The 20142-nt window shown below is 41.1% G+C and overlaps 3 protein-coding genes across 4 annotated transcripts; all 3 read right to left on the bottom strand.

Moving 5' to 3' along the window:
• Nucleotides 1-332: 332 nt before the first annotated feature.
• Nucleotides 333-4704, bottom strand: fance (FA complementation group E). Its single transcript, XM_085344827.1, has 10 exons — nt 4355-4704; nt 3375-3936; nt 3197-3241; nt 3053-3109; nt 2433-2576; nt 2232-2355; nt 1005-1080; nt 812-878; nt 587-712; nt 333-494 (listed from the first exon to the last, which is right to left on the bottom strand). Exons 1-10 carry the CDS (start codon nt 4702-4704, stop codon nt 390-392), a joined length of 1656 nt encoding a protein of 551 aa, XP_085200953.1. The 3' UTR covers nt 333-389.
• Nucleotides 4705-5823: 1119 nt separating this feature from the next.
• mkrn4 (makorin, ring finger protein, 4) lies at nt 5824-9467 on the bottom strand. Its single transcript, XM_085345310.1, has 8 exons — nt 9436-9467; nt 8332-8460; nt 8004-8251; nt 7867-7934; nt 7525-7778; nt 7326-7433; nt 6055-6154; nt 5824-5952 (listed from the first exon to the last, which is right to left on the bottom strand). Exons 1-8 carry the CDS (start codon nt 9465-9467, stop codon nt 5824-5826), a joined length of 1068 nt encoding a protein of 355 aa, XP_085201436.1.
• Nucleotides 9468-9747: 280 nt separating this feature from the next.
• Nucleotides 9748-18611, bottom strand: ppardb (peroxisome proliferator-activated receptor delta b). Of its 2 annotated transcripts, none has more exons than XM_085344751.1 (8): nt 18269-18611; nt 14235-14630; nt 14008-14159; nt 13762-13900; nt 12797-12999; nt 12491-12697; nt 12158-12401; nt 9748-11691 (listed from the first exon to the last, which is right to left on the bottom strand). In XM_085344751.1, the coding sequence occupies exons 2-8, from the start codon at nt 14569-14571 to the stop codon at nt 11444-11446; spliced, it is 1530 nt and encodes a 509-aa protein (XP_085200877.1). In that variant the 5' UTR covers nt 14572-14630; nt 18269-18611; the 3' UTR covers nt 9748-11443. The 2 variants fall into 2 exon arrangements, with proteins under 2 accessions (XP_085200877.1, XP_085200879.1); XM_085344753.1 differs by having other exon boundaries at nt 14235-14605.
• Nucleotides 18612-20142: the final 1531 nt, after the last annotated feature.

Here is a 20142-nt window from a genome sequence, read left to right as displayed (position 1 = left end):
ATGTATAAGCCAACTCAATGGAGCCAGTTATAATTTATAATAATTATAAAAATAAATACCATATAAGTAATAATAATGTTTGCTAAATGAGATATTGCAAAAAAAAATTGCAAATATTTGTAAAGACTGACCAATAAAAGTCTGCAGGTTACAGTAATTCAGTATCAACTTTGTCCTAATACTAGATTGAGTTAGATACATGGGTGTGTTGTATTCAGGAGTGCAAGGATTAGCATTTAGGAATCGTTATTGTAGGACCTGTGAACAGTCAGAGTAATAAAAAATAATATCAGCCCTGTCAGACTGGTGAATTAAGATTCTTCATTGTCAGTTTAATTTATTTATACAGGGTTTTTTTTTAATGTAAATTAGTTGAAAAGGTGGTGAGGTCATGTGTCTGCGATTCGTTTTAAAGCAGCTTGTAGAGACTTCTTCAGGAAGGTCTCATTTAACATCAGGCAGCTGGACAAGGAGTGTTTGTGTGCAGCAGTCACCTGGAAATGCAATCATTTATACGCAGAAGGTTATCACACACCATTTCATCCACTGTACAGACGTTATCTGTGATCCCAATCTGCATACTTACATCAGTGCTGTATTTGGTGAGTACTGTGAGCATCATTTTTGCAAACTTCACAGACTTTGTGAAACGAGGAGCCTGACTGACGAGCTGTTCTGTGAACTGTGTGAAAAGTTCTTCATTCAAGACAGGCTGTTGGGGGGAAACAGGCAAAACAGGTGGCTCAGTGGCAGTGAGTATTATGACTAACAGCTCTTGCAGCTCTTTCCCATGAATAATCACCTGGATTACCTTTGAGTCTAGCAAGCTGTGGATAATAGACAGCACTGCCTCACTCCATGCAATCTTCAATGTCATTCTTTAAAAACAAAACATAAAAAAGCAGGAGTGTTAGTCATTTACTACTAACCATGTGTCCGTTATTATGCGAAGCTTCTTTGTCGCAGCAGTTACAAGTGAAAACAGAACGTAACTTTATACTTACTGAACCACCAGCAGTCTGTAGTGAGAATCCAGGCAGCTTTCTATCAGTCTGTTTAGCAGCTCAGCCTGTGGAGGCCCTGAAAACAAAACAATGTTCAAAAGGATTAATTCATGCTGGGAGCAAAGCCTGAGTAAAAGGAGCTCTATCACATCAAAGCATCTGTCCTGTTAATGTGTACTTAAACCAGAGCTCTGAATCCGTGCCTGCTCTGCTGCTCTGCAACTCTCCGATTTCCCTGAAGCAATCAGTGCACATACACGCTCACCAGCTGGGTCATGAGGTACATCTTTTCAACTGCTTGTTAGCATACATTATCAATCAGTATGAGCAATTGTATCCGTAGAGAGATGAACACATGACCCGCTGAAGTTATAACTGAGCATCGGAGTGAAGAAGAAAGGTTATTTTAGTGACTTTGAACGTGACATGGTAGTAGGTGCAAGCTGGTCTTGTCTGAGTATTTCAGAATCTGTTGATCCACTGAAACAGCTGGAATCAGAGGAGAATGGACAGACTGCTTCAAGCTGGGCACGGCAACAGTAATGTAAATAACCACTAATTGCAACCAAGGTATGCAGAAGAGCATCTCTGAATGCACACCACGATGAACTTTGAAGCAGATGGGCTACAGCAGCAGAAGACCACACTGGGTGTCACTCCTGTCAGTAATCTCCAAAAGTTGATTCTGTTCATCTGGACGTAGCGTTTTGTGGGAGAAACGTTTCGTCACTCATCCAAGTGACTTCTTCAGTCTCAGCTGACTGCAGGTTTCCCCAAATCTTATAAACAGTACATTTGCTGTCAGTAATAACAGGAAATGGGCTCAACAACACTGGACAATAGGAGATTGGGAAAAATGTTGCCTGGTCTGATGAGTCTCGATTTCTGCTGCAACATTCAGATGGTAGGGGGAGAATTTGGTGTAAACAACATGAAAACACGGATCCATCCTGTCTCGTATCAACTGGTCAGGCTGGTGGAGATGGTGAAGTGATGCACTTTGCAGAAAAACTGATTGACATGTTGCATCACAGTATTAAGAAAAGTGCAGGACATATTTATCACTTTTGCACATGTCACACTGTTTTAACTGAGTGCTTGTAAACACCAGACCTTATTAAATCACATACCATCTTAGCATCTGACCAAGATCACAAACCCGAATGAAGGACATCATTAAGTCATTTCTGTAGTCACTTTCAGTGAAACGTTTTCCTTTCATCTCACCTATGTTCTCTTTCTCTAGTACTGGTCCGATTAGAGCCTGGCACACTGGTCTGGGATAGCGGCTACACAGTGATGTCACTGCGGTAACCAGACACCTGGAGGCCGGCTCTGACAGGGACAGCACCTGTAAGGTGAAACAATATTCTGTCAAGATGAAACACAGCAACACATGTTGCTTATTTTTCATATTCGGTGTTATACCTTCTCCAGCAGAAGGCTCTTGATGAGCGTTGCAGCAGTGCTGTAGCTGAGGTCAGGAGAGAGGGCCAAAACACTGCTGCACAGTTTAGGCAGCGCCTGGTCAGGTAAGCCCGGCAAATTCAGCATGCTGCATAACACCTCCACCTAAACAGGGCAGGTAAGGACCTGGGTTCAGTCCAATCACAACTGCAGATTATACATAAAATATTGATATATTCTCTGGAACCCAACAGAGACCAATAAGAAAATGCCTCTGATACTCACTTAATGGTCCCAACCACTGGTGTCAGTCCTATATTAAATATCTTTTATTCCTCCTATAAATATGATCTTGTTTATAGGAGTGTGTGCTTAAGATACACCCTCAGCTCAGCCCTAAGGATTTTAAATAGTATAACAGATTTAAAAGATTGCCCTGCACCTTCATTCTTTTTAATGAACAGCAGGGGGCGACTCTTCGGGTTGCAAAAAGCAACTCTGGTTTCATGGAAATGTGTGAAAACAGCTCTTTTGCACTTTAATCGACAGTTTCTATCTTGTTGAATAGTTTTATTTTGTAATTTAAGTCAAATCCACCCGTTTTCGAAGTAAAAGCGCAGGTTAAATTATTGAGGACATACTTGGTTTGAGTCACAGTTGTTCAGCACTTTGAACACATCTGTGGAGCTCTGGTCCCACTGAAACACACAAAAAGAATGACAGTGAGACTAAATGTCACTTACTGTCTGCACTGAATGAGCTAGAAGAAAATAAAATCTTCTTACCTCCGTCTGACTCTCCAACAACTCTTTTATCTGAGGAATACAGACCTAATAAACACAAAAACAGTAAATCAGCTCATCGTTTTACAACTTCTGCTTCTCTAAGGACAAAACAAACATTGGAATTGGCAGAAAGATTTCAGTGTGGAGAGGGTACCCTTCTTTGTATAGTGGTTTTTACCTTTATCTGTTCAGGCAGGCCACCACACGAACTGTCTGAGGCTGGAGTTTCTGCTGCAACATCACTTTCTGGCGCTCCCGACATTTCCTTGGGAACTCTCAGTTCTTCAGCTGTGACACACTCATTATCATCCATCTTTATCCGTTTACTCTGTGATCCCGTTTCTTCACCATCAGACCCCACGCTGACAAAACTGCCCTTTCTCTTCCTCTGTGTCCCCAGCTCAGATAAATCAGATGTACTCTGGGATTCAAATTCTGCCGTTTGACCACTGAAGCACTTGGTCCATCCTCCAGTTTCAGCAGATCCGATCAAACCCTGGGAGAGCTCCTTTAGTCTTTGGCTGCACGGTGTGGTGTACAGAGGCACCTCACGGTGGGTTTCCAGGTCTCTTTCGAGTTGTCTGCACAGAGCAGTCACCCACGGGTTTGGACGAGAGTCCTGGCTGAGACATTTGATCAGATGGAGTACAGCGGTCCGAGGAAGAACAGAATGCACCAGGTGGATGAATGACAGCAGGTTTTGTTTAAATAAAGGTGGAAACAGGCAGACTAGTGGTTTACTAGAAGAGGTAAGGAAAAACCAAAGAAACCGTCAGCTGGTCTCTGAAGTTGTGTAGACAAAGAAAAAGTTCATGTTTAAGAAAAAAGCAGGAGTTAGAAAAAAACATAAAACTGATTTGTGACTATCAGTATTTATGACACTTTTTTTCACAAATGTAAATCATTTTGGGGGAGATTTGTGCTTGCTAAATACTGATTAAAGGGACTTCTTAGAAAGGAATTTTGTGAATTTTTCTTAATCAGACTGCAATAAAAGCAAGGAAATGTGGCAAAGGACCCCAGATCTAAAACAAAAGAGGTTAGGAAACACTGATTTGATCTTCACCCTACTTTTCACACGTGTGTGTGTTTACCCTAGAATATCTATGTGAATACTAAACTAACTCTACACTGTTTTTTTCTGTGTACTTTACTCACACGGTTAGAAACTCAGTGTCAGCCTCAGTGTGGGTTATTTCGTCTCTGCACAGTGTTTCTATGAAGCCACACAGTGAGCTCTCGGGGTTAGCCCGTTGCTGCCTGTGGAAGACGCCCAGCGCTCTCGAGGCCCCGGAGGTTCCGGACATCAGTGACCGAAGCAGCAGCCTCGACTGCCCGTCAAATTCGCTAAGAAACATGCCGGAGTTCAGACAGCTGTGTGCCCCATCTCCGGGTTTGTCCTTGCCGTCTCGCCCAGACACCTGTGGCTTCATCCCAACCTCACTATACCGCCACTGCTGTTTACATTTCTTCTTCGACACCGGTAAAGGGCTAGATGAGTTCAACATCGCCACCTAGTGGTCAGATGTGCCACTGGCGACACAGCACGATTTATCCTGCGGCGTATACTAGTTAAACAAAAGCCAGAAATTCCTGAATAGAACGAGATTGCCATCATCTCTCAGTCGTTTCCACTTTAAGTCTTTATTTGGAGACCACAGTGGAGCTACTCAACAGCATAGATAAATGTATTTTTGTTTGCTTAAAGGTTAGACTCGTCCAACTAGCCCATACTTGCTTTTTTTTTTTTTTTTTTTTTTTTTTTAAATGAAAATCCATTACGTGAATTCATTGTATGGTGTGATTTAGGCACATCCTGACCCCCAGGCCATGTGGGCATACCATTCAGGGAAATGCCCCGAATAGCACAGCACCAATGAAGAAAACAACACTTTAGTGAGACAAAGTGAATCAATGTTTTATTTTTTGTGTACAGGTACAATTTGGTTAAAAAAAAAAAAAAGGACATAAAATCATTTGTTCTTGCCAAAACTGGGAAGTGTGTGACAACTAATCATTTTTATACAGATATCAGACATTAGGACAGTACACTTTTTTTTTTTTTTTTAACCCTTGGGCAATTAAAACTACCATCGACATAACACTTTAAAAATATCTAAATGGCCCAAGCTACTAGGGAAATGTCTACATTGGCACGCTCAGAAGTTGGAAGAGAAGCTGACAGTTGGCTAAACACTTAACACATAACAGCTGTAGTATTTAAAAAAAAAAAAAAAAAAAAAAAAATTATAAACCCCAACTAGAAACAAAGGTGTCTTACGCTGAGACCACTAGCCATGAGTTCTGGAGTGTCCAAGTGTGCACAGACTTGGAGACAGGTTCCTGTCTGAATTTAGGAGTCCTTTAAGTGAGATGTACTTTCCACTCGATGATCCTGAGTCAAAGCTACTCGTAGGCTGTTTCAGTAATAATTTCATGAAGACACAGGTGGTTTTTAAAAAGGAAAGAAGAAGAAGAAGAAAAAAAAAAAAAAAAAAAAAAGGCAGCAGCCATGCATTTTCCAGGGACCAATGATGGTTATAGACCCCATTCAGTGGTTTCAAACACTGACCAAAAAAGGAAAAAAATAAAAGGGGGAGGGAGATGAGCACTCAAACTACACTGTTTTAGTAAGGTAAAAAAGTAAATTCAAGGTCGTCATCATCATCATCATCACCAAGAAGGGTCATGGCTATGAAGAAACTAATTAGATCCACTCCATCATCTTCATCCTCAAAGTCATCTTCTCCAAAATGCTGCAAGGACAAAGAGAGTGAGGGGAGAGTAAATACACCCTTATCTTAGACACACTAAGAGGGAGGAGAACGTAAAACACTCACGGATCACCATGTAGTTACCAGAAAGGACGCACTGTGTCGACTTTTGTCATGTCGGTAAAGGCACTCGCTTTTGAAGGGGCAGCATTGGTATCGAGAATAGTAGGTGCAGGATTTCTTACTGGAATCAAACAAGAGGCAGCAGGGAGGGGTCAGTTAAATGTTTATACTGGCTTGAGATGACAAGCAATTTTAAAATCTAAAAAATAAAAAAATAGTGTGATTTAAGTGAAATATGCACAGAGCTTTGAGCAGTATATGCATATTTAATTTGTTGTGCATCAGCATTATAGATCCCCTTTCAATTAATACCTAGAGTTCTCCTTTGCTAAATTTTTCGTCATTACTTCTCTTCACACCGATTTCTGTTCCTTTTGCATAAATTTGATTCTAATTGCCATGTTGTAAAAATCTGTGCTGAATCATTCACTCTGTAGCTCCCATTGTTAATTAGTTAGCAATGCTACACACCTGTGTTTCAGTACTCTTCCTTAGATATGACATCTGCTGCACACTCCATACTGTTAATATCAGAATGACCTATGACCTAATGAAAATCTTGAAAACTGGTGAACTGTGCCGAGTCGAGTACGTACTAATGGTAAAGGGACTTAAAGGCGCAATAAGCAAAAACAAAAGCAAGTTTTTGCTGAATGGGAGATCTGTAGCAGCTCAAGAGATTCAATTTATTGGGAGGAGTATATTTATTTAAAAAACAAAACAAACCTTTAGAAAGCAACTTTGGACCAAGTTACCATGGCCTAACCCATAGGTGTCAAACTCTGGCCCGCGGGCCAAATTTGGCCCGCAGCCTAATTACATTTGGCCCGCGAAGCCATACCAAATTACTGTTAGAGCTGGCCTACTGGTATTATACAGCTAATATATATATTGTTTAGTATTAAGCTTTGCTTGTTCCATATTCAGTTTTCCAGCAAAACTTATTTGAGTCCATAAGAAAAGATTCATTCTTATATCTGGAGGAAGATTTTTTTTTTTTCAATAAATATTAACATTAGCCCGCGACTTTGTTCCAGTTTTGAATTTTGGCCCACTGTGTATTTGAGTTTGACACCCCTGGCCTAACCAAAGGATTTAGATGAGTAGTTTAATTCAGGAACCTTAATCTACAGCAAGACCCACTATATAATTTTTTTTTTTTTTTAAATCTATCTATAGTAAGAAATCTGAAGAAAAGGCTGGACTATTGAAACTAACATCCACACAACATACCCAGGAAGACAGACTCAAAGGATTTTCTAAACTCTGCGGACATGAGATCTATTCCTCACCTGAATTTTTGCTTGAACTCAGTAATTAGATCTTCCTTTTCTTGTCCTTCAACCCAGTATTTGTGCGGCACATAAAAGGCAGACCTCACGCGGCACTGTGGGCAGCGTCTGAGAAGAGGGAAAAAGTCAATCAGAATCACTTCGAGCCCTCTCTGGTTTTGTCAGATCCTGCTGCCTCCTAAATATTACAGAAACCTACTTTATCACATCCAGGCCGAGGTCTTTGGTCTTCCTCCAGGTCATTATGCATTGTAAACAGAAGGAGTGATTGCAGTTGGGCAAGATGCCAAAGACACCGCTTTTCAGATCAGTCTTTTCATACACTTTGTCCATGCAGATCCCACAGGTCACGTCTTTGCTCCTGAGGAAGGCCTCAGTTTCCTCCTCCCTTCCCTGAGAACCAGAAGCTGCAGCGGCAGCCCCATTCTCTGGGGTTTCAGATGGGGAGATCTCCTGAACATTAATAGAAGGCTTTGGGTTCAGCCAAGTTCTCCTGCTGAATGAGCATGCTTAAGATAACGCAGTCAAATTAAATGCAAACCTCATTTCTTCCATCGCAGGCACCTGCTTCAGCAGCTTCTGAGCTTTGAGACGATCCCAGACCAGATTCTGTAGAGGAAAAGCAAATTAATTAGATCAACTTCTACGTTCAGGTCCATCTACAAACTCATGCAATACCTTCTGACTGCTCCTCAGCGATATTCGCTGGCAGGTGCCCAGTGTCGCATTGAGGGTTTGAGGTATCAGCTGCCAACTCTGATCTGCTGCACTCTTGTTCAGATGTCACCTCAGCTTGCAGAACTGCAGGTTCTGACCCTCGCCTATCAGGTGACGCGTGAGCCACACTGGAGGAGGAGACCGTAGGTACTGAAGCCCTTCTTCCTGCAACAGTTGTGCCAGCTTCAGACTGAAGAACATGGAAAAACCTAGCAGAGAAAAAATATAAGGGATTAAATGATGGATTTTCTTAAATAATAAACATGGGGGGAGGGGGGGGGCAGCTTACCTGCAGCGCTCACCATACCAGCATCCACCTTTCTGATAATACCGACATATTTGGGATGAGTGTATGGTTGGCCATTCATGACGATAATTGCATCTTGAACCAAATCTGCAAGAGCCATTTATGAAACGCCTGCAATGAGGTGAAAACCACAAATCGCAAAGTAAATTTCTGCCACAAACCTTTTTTTTTTTTTTTTTTTTTTTTAAGTAGCAAGATTGGTTTTACATGCCGCTCCAGTGATTTGAACTGTGATGACTGCTAGTGTTTATAGGGTTATTTAGAATGCAAGTTCATAACGATGAGCCGCTGGTATTTTATTCTTTATAAGTGAAGATGCTCAGATTTTTATTGAGTGTAACCAGAAAGTATAGGATTAGGAGTGGATCAGACAGCTCAGGCTGAGGTGTTTGGAGACAAAGTTTGAGAAGCAAGGATGAGATGTTTGGACATGTGAGTGAGCTGCTCTGGCCAAGCCTAAAGGAAGAAGCTGAAAAGAGTAGTCGAGCCGTTTTTATAGTTTAGTAAATTCTTACAGGTGGGAGAGAGACTGAAAGCCCTGCCTGACATTAACCAATTTTTTTTTTTTTTTTTTTTGGACGTAGTAAAATTAATAATCTGACTTGAGCCTCAACTGCAGAACACATTACAAAGTAAAGAGCGAAAATTTTATACGTTGAAACAACATCGGTACTGTATATGCACATCATTAAACAGCTTCAAAAACCGTATTTGTCAATAATAATCATCGTGTACTGACGCGTTTCTGGATTAACTGACGGAGAAGGGCCAAATCCGACACAGAAGTGCGGTCGTAAATCCCACTTACCAACAGCCACTAACTCAGTTAGCTCAAGTTTTGGCTAACATTTCAACATTATATTTAGTCACCTAGCAACACAAAATTTGTACGAATGTACTCACACAGCAACATGGTCTACCACACTTTCTTCCTAAGTTGATGTAATCAAAAGTCACTATTTCACTTTAACGTGTATATTAGAACGCCACACGAAGGCATTAAACTCTGACAAGCTATTTCTCGGTGCTTGGTCCACACTTTCCTCATTTCTAACCCACTCTGTGGGACTGTGAGGGGCTGCTTACCGACAAATGTTTCTACTACGAGCCGAGTCCATCCTCCGTGTGTTTTGAACGAGCCGCCGCCAAGCCTTCACCATCCACGTTATCTAAATAGTTGACAGCTGGTTCCTCGTACCAATTAACCTGGCAACGAACCAATAGAAACGTGACGCTGACGTCAGCACGTTACGCACTCCATTCAGAGAGTTTATTGAAGGACGCCAATCACAGCAGGGAGCAACTTGAAAGAGTTGTATGATCCACCTCATGATAAAAAAAATTCCAACAAAATAAAAAATAAAATAAAAATAAACCGAGAAAATCACCGTTGCCGCTTCTAATCAAGTTTATAAGTGAGAAATCACTAAACTAAACGTGCAGATAGGTTACATGTGACCATTAAGAAGAAATCATTTCAAGTTTTGAACAAATATGTCAGTCCATCACTTACACAGGCATAGAGGTAGCTTACATCAACTTCTTTTTTTTTCCTTTCTGTTTTTGGTGTAATTGCTCCTTTGCCAACTTGGCACACTGCACACCAGCCAGTAACATCAGGATTTCAATGTGTAGCAGGAATTTAAGGCAAAAATAATATATGTCAAGGATTAGATGAGACAGCGGAATAATGTCACAGATCATACATTAGAGGTAGATAGGGATCAAGACAGAATAAGAGCAAAAGAGGAGACCTGTGCTCACACCAGCAGGGACAGTAACAACAGAAAAGGGGAAGAAATGATTAGAAACGTCTGGATCCTGGCTACTGTATCGCAAGGCTTTTACACTCTATGCCTCACCTTTCAAGACACATCAGCCTGTACATAAAAAGAGCATTAATCTAGGACCGTGTCTATCTCCAATACAAAAGCACCCTACGATATTGGAAGATGTTCAATTTTCATCAAGTATCCCAGTAATAATGACATGGTTAAAAATGCTGGCTTAAGGTAATTCCTGCACATGAAACCATAAAATCCAAACTCCTCATTGGGGAGAGGTTTGATGGTATTCTTGGTGATATATTTGGTACAGTCTAAAACTAAAACAGGCAGGCATGTAATATGAAAGAACACATATGAACTAATATATGAAACAAGTTGATAAATTCATGTTTTGCCCTTAGAAATACAATCAAAAACTACAAATAATTTGTTACAGAATTACAAAGAATAACCTAACAAATATATTTAAATGGTAAATTCATTATATTTTGGATATCAAAAGGAAGAAAGAAAACATGCTGTCCCTTGTACTTCAATGGGTCATGTATGTATGCGTGTATAGTGTCAGATTCAGAAATAAAATCTTTGCAGCATAGTCCAACAGTTCACACTTGGCTAGATGGCTTTAAGACAAAACCTAAATAAACTGGATCTCACATTTATTGACAAATGGTAAAATGGTATTGCACACATTGCTGCATTAAGAGAGAGCTCTACACTGCTGGAGCCAGCCCAGTTTGTGTTCTTTATACCAAATGGCAAAGTGGTGGTCAGTGATAATGATGATGATGATGATGATGTAAACAAATACCAGCTGCTGCATCTCTCCCGTCAGTTAAGTCTGAAAACACAATACAATCACTTGTTTGTTTGAACGGTGCCACTGGTGTGAGAATGTGAAATCCTTTCCCTTTGCAGCACAAACACAGAGCTGAGGGGAGCGAGGATGAGCTCCCTCTGCACACTGCTCTGGGGTCAGCTTCGCTAACAGGATGAAACAGGAGCAGCCTCATTGAGAAAACATATCATTCTTCCTGTTACGTGACCGTTGTGGGAAACTGGGACTCGCAGCAAATGATTCCAGATGCTCGTCACATGCACGCGCACACAAACACACGCATAACTGTGCTGAGGGTTACGCTGACACTGCGAAGACTCTGCTGATTGTATTAGCACTACCAGGTGAATTTGCCTCATCTGCACCTTAGAAATCCATCCCGTACTACAGTGCTTGTACTGAATGCAGTGTTTCATTATAAAATTCAGTCTGTAACAGTATTGCTAAAAGCAGTTTGTGCTGGAGACTGCTAATACATGTCCTTGTAGATCTCCTGTAGTAGAGGGTGGAGCGAGGTCTCCGACTCAGTCTTTTTGATCTTTTGGACGAGCTGAGCGTTCTCTGTAACCAGCTGACGGAGGTCAGCCATCTTCTGAAGCAGTTTTGGGAAGAGGTAGACAGAATCAGAGTGATTTGCGTGGAGGTGAAGGTCCAGGGCCTGGAGGATGTTGTCCTGACTCTGCTCCACCTGCTTCACGTTCATTAGCCCGGGACGATCTAGTGCAAAAAGAGGAAAAAGCCTGTGATGAGTCACAATTTATGCTGGGCAAACAAGACATGCAAAGACAAGTTAAAACCCGTTTTAGAATCTTACTGGCATGTAGCAACATGATAGATAACCAGTAGCTGTTATGTGGCTGGTTATAGACAATTTCTTTCTGGTGGAACCAGCCCCGAAAACAGACACCCTCTCTACTTTTAAGATTAGCCTTAAAACATTGCTGTAGGACAAAGCTTATAGTTACAACTGGATCAGCTGAACAACCCCTTAGTTGTGCTGCTACAGGCTCAGTGATTACTTTTAAATCACTGTCTTATCTTTTTCTGGATGCTATAAGACTCGAACCTTAATTGTACCTTCTAACAGTTTCAATGCAGCACTTTCAAAGAGGTTTCAAGAGCTACAGACACACTTCACAAGATTTGAATCTTCATACTTGATCAGAAAGCTGCTCAGGCTCACCTCCACAGAGAATAATGGCAGCAACAAACAAGGCCAGATCACTGTCATCCAGCTCCAGAGCATTGAACTTAACAGCAAACTCAAACTTTGGCTCCATGATCTCACTGAAGGGCTTCCGTAAGCTGCGCAGAAACTCCCGTGTCACAAAGCCTTTGCCATTGGCCACCAACAGTCCATCTTTGTTCATGAGAGATGGCAGCATGGCAAAAATAGCCTCGTGCACACCATACTTTAACAAAGTCACCTGCAGTAAGCACACAAACAGCTGTTTATTTGTGCTTTCCTAAACTTGGATATACTAATAATTCTTTGTTATATGAGACAGCGGCTTACCTGGTCATTAAGGAAGAGGTCCACAAACCCTGGAATGCACTTGGCAAACTCTGTAAGCTCTCGCACGGTCTCCACCGTGGTGCACTGACAGCGGTAGAACACATGAACCCCAATCTCCTTGGCCAGAGGCGCACCTGGAGTTAACTGGCTCCACACCAAACCACTCTCTGCTTTCCAGAGGGTGTCCACATCGTAGATCACAAATGGCTAAAAGGAAAATGTATTAAAGGGAGAAAGGTCTGAGGGAAAAATTCACATAACTGAGTTTTGCATAAAGCCAAGCACGGCTGAAAGACAGGAACATACTGAGGTGCTGCTGGTTTTGCCCATCAAGATGCTGCGGGCTCTCTTCTTGGTCATACTGAGGTTCTTCAGGTAGGCTGTATTGACTTGTTTGGCTAAAGTCTTCAGGTCTGAGCCACCTGGTTTGCTGACGTCCAGCTCCTCTGCGAGTATGCCTGCCACCAGCTTCTTCCTCTCCGCCTCAGGCATTCGTCCATATCTGATTGCTGAGCAAAAACACCCACAGAGACGGTGTTACTCTGAGAGGATATTTGCAACACTAATGAGTTCTGAAACCTCTTTGTGTTTTGGAACAACTCAGAGCATTAACAATGCAACACACCATCCATGTGCTACAAAAGATTGGAAAGGCTTTGACATGAAAACAGCGGATTTGTTTCCTCCTTTAGACACAATAAAACTCTTGGATCTCTCAGGCAGCCCATCTTCAGCTGGTCAAGAACGTAGAAGCTAGACTGGCTTCAGGTGAAATTCAAATTCATTTTAAGATTTTATTACTAGCATATAACGTCCTACATGGCCAGACTCATTCCTGTATAGCAGATATGATGACAGCTTATTCCAGCAGTTGGCCTTTCTGATCGTCTCATCCGGGTCTTTTAACTGATCCATGCTCTTATTTTAAAGCTAGTGATGACCACACTTTTGAGGCTGTCTCCCCTAAACTCTAGAACAGCCTTCGTCAGCACATCAGTTTGGCTGAATCTGTGGTTTGTTTTAAACAACTGCCCATTATTTTTGGCTCTTGTTCTTCTAATGCGTGTATAGAAGTGCACATGCAAGAATGAATGCATGACCACATGTTTGACTTTACATTTCTATGACTGGACATGCACAGTTATCTTTAATGTGCGGTTTTACTCAAACAGTGAAGCACTTTGTAACTGTGTTTTAAAAACTGCTATACAAATAAACTGATCATCATCTTAGTATTTTAAGTGAATCTCAGAAAACACTTAAGCCCTCACCATCGTGGGACATTCCCAAAGACAGGCACTTCTGGAAGCGACAATATTGGCACTTGTTACGATTTTTCTTCTGAATCTTGCAGGAACGCTCACAGCGCTCATATTCCAGTTTCATCCGCACAGTACGCCGGAAAAAGCCCTGCACAAAGCAAAGCACATCTAGTTAAGCAACTCACACAGTTGGGGGGGGGGGCACAGAACTTCCCACTCAATAATCTGTTGTGGGTAAAAGAAAAAATGTTTTACCTTGCATCCTTCACAGGCATGTACGCCGTAGTGGAAGCCAGAGGCCTTGTCCCCGCAGACCTTACACTCCACACTGATCCCGGAGCTTGTGCTGTCCTCTTGGCCCAAACGCAGCTGTTCTGAGAGCGAAGGTGATGAGGTATGGGACAGGTCTGCATATAACAAAAAATAATAGCATTTCAGTTCAAGTACAGCTTCTGAAAATTTAAGAGAGTGGAAAGTCTTACCTGTGTAGCTCGATGATGCGCTGCTGTTTTTCTTGTTGCCACTGTTCTCCTGATCTTCCCCTTCTTTCCGTCTCTTCTTCTGGTCCCTTTTCGGGTATTTAGAAGCAGGGACTACCTCCTTCTCCTCCTTTTCCTCCTCATCTTCACTCTCCCTGCGCTTTAACTCTTTCAGATCTGCCACCTCGGAGACGCTTGTCGCACCACAACTGTCTGAGCCTACAGACTCTGCCTGCGGTGGCGTCCACCTGACGTCAGCTGCGTCCTGGGGGCACTTTGGCTCACAGTAGCCGTTCACCCCGTCATGCTCCTCTGGGGCAGTTTGTTGAAACCCGTCCATGGTTCCTGTTGCAGCTGATTCAGCAGCTCATCTCCTGTCACGTAGCCACCATAGTTGCACTATTTAAAAACAGAATCAATCTACTTGAAATACACCTTACTAAAAAAATATATCTGTTAACATGAGGTTTATTTACACAACTAGAAAGAATAGCTAATCACACTTTAGAGCCCACATATCATCAAGGGTTCCATTTAATCCAGGATGCCAGCGGTTAAGAGTCCAGTTTCAGCTTGCCATAACAAACCAACAAAGCCAAAATAGAGCCCTATTTTTTTTTAAATAAGCACACGGGTGAAACTCACATAAGTCTTGTATTCAGTTTAGTATAGCAATAATAAATGAGATGAATGCTGTTCAGTAATCTTCAACAGAGTTTGTTTAGGTGCCTTTCAGTCAGTTAGGTTTTGTTATAACAGCCAGGGAATGTCTTTTAAAGAAATAAGCTCATGACCTGAGACACAGATGTTATGGAATCACGCCTCAGTTACTTCAAAGCCAACGGAACAGACAGACAAGACAATAATAAGGATATATCTACATTTTCAATCCTGATTTAAAATATCACAGAGCACTTTATAGGAATATTAACACAGACACTGTTTGGGGTAACTGTTGCTAGGTTCGGTTAGATTTAAATACTTTATTATAAATGAAAGATTGATTTGCTTATTTGCAGCACTGTCCAGAAAAGCCTGTACATACATCCAGAGTTGCCATCTCAGTATTACTCAGTAATTACGTATTAGTTAGCAGCATGTAGAACGAAGCCGTGTCTAACAGTCACACTTAAACAGGGGTTTTCCTGGCTCAAAAAGGGTGGACTGTGCACATAAGGACAAGTTAGAGCTGGGCGATATGAGATTTTTTCATATCACGATATGTTTTTTTCATTTCAGGCGATAACGATATCTATCACGATATAAGCCAAATAACTTGTAAGAATTTGTAAGATTTAAATGTGCTGTTGCTCACAAGTAAAATGTGAAATAATCAGCAGCTTGTTTTTATTTAAATATTTATTTCCCATAATAAGTTCAACAGGGTAGATGTACTTAAGGAACATGAGACTTTTTCAGATAAATAAAGGCAAATATTGCAAACTACACAAAAGGCAGCCGCTAAAGCGTTTAAGTTTCAAAATAGAACAAACGAAACAGACTAAATTGTCAATTCCACTTAGAAACAAAATATTAATTCTAAAAATAAATCTTAGTTTGTTTTACAGAAGAACAGACAAAACTGACTAACTTTTGTCAATATCAAATAAACTGAGAACTAAAAGGAAATTCTCAATCTCTCCTTGTTGTATAGCTGAGCTTTTCAAACAGTTTTAACAGTTACTTTAGTCTGACAAAAGCCGAATGACGAATTAGCGCTTCCAGTCAGAGACACGTACACGGGTATTTTTGAAAACAGAGATTTTCCGTTTTCGTTTAAAAAAATAATCCCGTCCACACATAAAGGCAGAAATGAAGGAAAACGCTGCTATGAACATGCCAAAGCAGCAGGTGGCGCTAGATTCCTAACCGTGCAGAAATGTTGGCCAATCAGAAGTCTAGAAGCCTCGGTGGGAAAAAGTAAACAAAGCTGGGGCATAGAAGCAGAACCGAGTCGTATGTGTGGAGGGACAGTAACTGTGTGTATATGTAAGCATTTAAACACTGCAGAGAGTAGAATTAACAGTAACAGTATTGTAGAAATTCATTTCACCGAAACAATAACGTGGTGCACAGTGTGACGCATGCACCAGTTTATTGTATTTCCAGACTTGCTTTCGGCACAATTTACAGTGCACGCTACTCTGTTTTTTGTCAGACTTGAAATAGCCAAAATACCTTCACACTACGGAACTTCTATGGCTCTTCCGTTCGACAATCTCTCCGGCATTGGAACCATCATCTGTTTTCTCTTCGGTCACACTCGGTTGATTTTTCTAGTCGGCACACTCATTTCCTCCATTACCCGCTGGCTGCTTCCCAAACAAACACACGTGCGGCTTGGCACTTGTGCTGTACGTAACAAGTCACGCGACGTGACGCTGCGGCTGTGATTGGTTCAGCTCTGCGCTACTTAATTTGGATTGGCTGACCTTTTTTTTTTTTTTTTTTAAGAGGACAAGAGCGGCGAGGTCTATCGCGATAGCTTAATTTCTCTATCGAGTAAAAGTTATATCGCGATACATATCGTTATCGTTCTATCGCCCAGCTCTAGGACAAGTGGTCTGCAAATAGTTCAGACGAAAAGTTTTCTGTTACCTGCATTTTCCTGTTATCTTTTGGCCTTTTTATGAACCATAAATGTATTTTTAAATAAAGAAAAATCAAACACCACTTGAATAAACATGTTAAAAATCACAGTCCTGCGAGCTTTCCCTTTATTGGAAGGTCAAAACCTCTTTGGTAACCACTGTAAGTTCAAAGCAAAAAGCTACTTTCAGCTTCTCCCTTATTCATAATAAGTTGCCACAGCGGGTAGCCTCTTCAGCAGTTTTTTTTCCTCCTCCAGATGGCAAAAGGACTGCCACTCATATAGTGCCTTTCTACTTAATTTGAGCCCTCAAAACACTTTCTACTGCAAGTATCATTTGCCTAATAACACACACACATATATATATGTAAAATTTTGCATTACTTCACATAATAAGATGTTTAGTATATGCCTGTGGTACCTTTAACAAAGTTATTTTTTATAGTAGATTATATGGAGATTATCTATTCTTTATGCAGCTGCAACACAATGATTTTCATTGCGGGATAGAGTATCTATCAATTTGTGCACCGGTGTGGAAAAAAAGAAGCTGAAATACTACTTTCAAAATCTTCAGTTTCATAATGAATATTCATTTATTTTGCCCCTGGAACATAACAAAAGCAAGAATTTCACAACCGCTGCATCACTTTTAATCAAAATAAGGGCCCACCGCATTTCCAGCACAGTTCAGCCAGTAGATCGTAATAGTAAGGGCACTAACTTTATCTCTAACCGAGCTTGAAGACATCTGTATTATTGTTTGCCTCACTTGCGATGGGGTGCGGGGGGTATTTGGCGGCTGCTTTTAATAAAGGAACAGGGTGCATGCACTATGTACACACTGAGCAGTGCAGCTTGCTGATGGAGGCGGTGGGGGAGAGGGCTTTGGGTTGAGGGTTACAATTTTTTTTTTCTACCCCGGGGCCCTCTAGCGGATTAAAAAGTCCTTGTTTGTAGCTGTGCCTTAACAAACAGCTACAGTGTTGATATATTAGAAATAAATGTTGTTGTTTTTTTCCATAAAGGACACACTCATTGTAATTCAAAGGCTACGCGCTGTTTTCATAATGCTTAACACCAAATTAGGGGTGTTAGGACTTGTCCAGTAGACAACCTGTCACACTGGTTCTCGGAAGTCTCTGCTAACATTACCGTGTAACTGCATGAGTCACTGACAGGACTGTAACTGGATACAAGCGTTTGAAAAATGAAAGGACAACCGAGTTACAGACATGGCTGCCGCCAAACTTTCTTATCTCACTTAAAGTTTAAACTGTATAGGCTTTAAAACTGAGCTCGTTCAGCCGTCGGCTCGGTTAGCAGCTAGTTAGCCACTACCTTGAATTGTGACTGAGTCCTACTATCAGCTAGCCGTTAGCACGGCTGACCCAAATTCCCGTTTGTGCCTTTAAATCACGTTAGCTATCCTACCAGGTTAACTTACCTCTCCCGGTTGTGCTGCTGCTTCAGAAGATGTTTATGCCTCCCGGCTGAGGTAAACAAGCCACAAAAGCAGTCCCGAGTCCCGTCCCGGATCGATCGGCTGTTGACAAGTTTGTTTGCTTGAAGCTGGAGTTAGCGATCTGACGTTAGCTCTTGCTGTAAGCTAACTACTATAAACTTAGACCGAGTCAGGCCTCCGTCCATGTAGAAACCGGGCTGACGAGACGGGAAAAACAATGTGGAAATCTTTGTGGGCTACCATGTCACGTGCAAATAAGTGGAGTTAACTAGTAATCCCTCCCCGAGTCTATCCCTGGCTTTGCTTTTACTCTGCTTTGGTTTGGTTTGCTTCACTCCCCTCTCTCCTCCCCCTCCTTCTCCCTCGTCACATGCCACAGCACAGCGCCCCCGCTGCATACATACACACAGAGCGCACAACCGACTGGATGTAACTACTGCAAACAGAAGAGTCAAGGTCTCGGTTGAGTTGTTTTTGACATGGACATATATTCAGCTTTGACTGACATTGACCGCATCTGCCTTAATGGAGACACACAAAGAGCACGTGGCTGAAATCCGTATGGGAAAATGTGCGATTTATAACTGTAGAGACTGAACTGGGCTGCACGCTTTTGAATCTGAATGAAATGGCTATTGTTACTCTCCACTACCAATCAAAGAGCCTTTGAGGAAATAAACATGCCTTACAACTAGTTTATACATATATAATCAACTTTACGCGAAACCGTAAGTGACCATGTATCGAAGAAGAGGTTTTATTTTTCGTTGGTTTATATTTCTAAATTAATTTCTGTTCAAATAAACATTAAGGCAACATCTAATATTAAGAACGACATAATATAGAAGGAGGGAGGGTAGCAGCTTATTTCTCCTCTCAGCTGACACTGCTTAAAAATGTAACACTCATAAGAAAAATAGGTCGTCTCATCAGCTGTCTCGGAAGCTTGTTTCTGCCACAGATTTATTTTATTCATTATTTATTTATTTATTTTATTTTTGTCAGTTTGGGGGGTTATGAATTCAAAATGGGGTTACTATCTGAAAAAAATGAGTGAGAAATCACAAAATATGTAAGGAATAACTCCAAATTTTGCCCAAAAAAGCAAAAACAGAAAACAAAGCAGTCTTTTATGCAGAAACAAGCTTCCATTTAGCACTGTATGCCAAATGAGAGACACAGCTTAGATTTTGCTCTGCTGCACCAGAAACTGCAGTGAAGAGAGATTTTATATAGATGATATCTCTAAATTAACTGTTGTTTAAATAAACAACTATCAGGCAAATCTAATATTAGGGAAATATTAGAGTGATTATTCAAAAATTGAAAAAAAAAAACCCCATAAAATAGTCATCAATTGCTCTCACTGTGCAACCTTTTGGCAACATTTTACTTTAACTTCCTACATTTTTAAACCATTATCGGTACTTTCTACTTGTTACTTTTGGTTTAAGGCATTTGAAGAGAGTTATTATTTTGTCAGCGTGGGCCTTTAAACATCAAACCGAGTCTAAACAGTAACACATGAAAGGCAGTCCTGTTCGTGTAATAATCACCAGGGTATGTGGCACAAAAAGAGAGGAAACAAGCAAAACTGTGTGCCAAAGTCGGAGGTTAAACTGGGCTGGTATTTTTAGTTATTTATTTATTTTTTGGCACAACACGACTGAGGCTGTCCATAAGTTGCGGTTGTGGTACTTCCGGCCCTGCAAAAAAGGAGCGAACATAAAACGAGTAATTTTTTTTTTAAGTGGCAGGTAATTTCAAATGCAATTTTTCTATCCGATTAACAAACAACAGCAAACACACAAGCTCAGTGGTGTTTGATAAACTGGAAGATTAAACAGTGTACTGTC

This window comes from Diplotaxodon limnothrissa, linkage group LG20, assembly GCF_057381915.1.
Source record: "Diplotaxodon limnothrissa isolate DT_005_m linkage group LG20, D_limnothrissa_male_GT1.1, whole genome shotgun sequence".
NCBI classification, from domain to species: Eukaryota; Metazoa; Chordata; class Actinopteri; order Cichliformes; family Cichlidae; genus Diplotaxodon; species Diplotaxodon limnothrissa.
Note: the sequence above shows the minus strand (reverse complement) of the source record. Positions and strands in the feature narration are given on the sequence as shown.

What these genes read in the sequence shown, in the direction of transcription:
- ppardb (XM_085344751.1), bottom strand. Translation starts at nt 14,571, where the DNA reads ATGGACGGGTTTCAACAAACTGCCCCAGAGGAGCATGACGGGGTGAAC. An exon ending in TTTGGGAATGTCCCACGATG is followed by an intron (nt 13,000 to 13,761) that starts GTGAGGGCTTAA and finishes GTTTTTGCTCAG; the next exon opens with CAATCAGATATGGACGAATG. An exon ending in TGCCATTATTCTCTGTGGAG is followed by an intron (nt 11,692 to 12,157) that starts GTGAGCCTGAGC and finishes TTTTTGCACTAG; the next exon opens with ATCGTCCCGGGCTAATGAAC.
- mkrn4 (XM_085345310.1), bottom strand. Translation starts at nt 9,467, where the DNA reads ATGGACTCGGCTCGTAGTAGAAACATTTGTCG. An exon ending in CGTAGTAGAAACATTTGTCG is followed by an intron (nt 8,461 to 9,435) that starts GTAAGCAGCCCC and finishes ACCTCATTGCAG; the next exon opens with GCGTTTCATAAATGGCTCTT. An exon ending in GACACAGTGCGTCCTTTCTG is followed by an intron (nt 5,953 to 6,054) that starts GTAACTACATGG and finishes TTGTCCTTGCAG; the next exon opens with CATTTTGGAGAAGATGACTT.
- fance (XM_085344827.1), bottom strand. Translation starts at nt 4,704, where the DNA reads ATGTTGAACTCATCTAGCCCTTTACCGGTGTCGAAGAAGAAATGTAAA. An exon ending in AGAGCCTTCTGCTGGAGAAG is followed by an intron (nt 2,356 to 2,432) that starts GTATAACACCGA and finishes TTCACCTTACAG; the next exon opens with GTGCTGTCCCTGTCAGAGCC. An exon ending in TACAGACTGCTGGTGGTTCA is followed by an intron (nt 879 to 1,004) that starts GTAAGTATAAAG and finishes TTGTTTTTAAAG; the next exon opens with AATGACATTGAAGATTGCAT.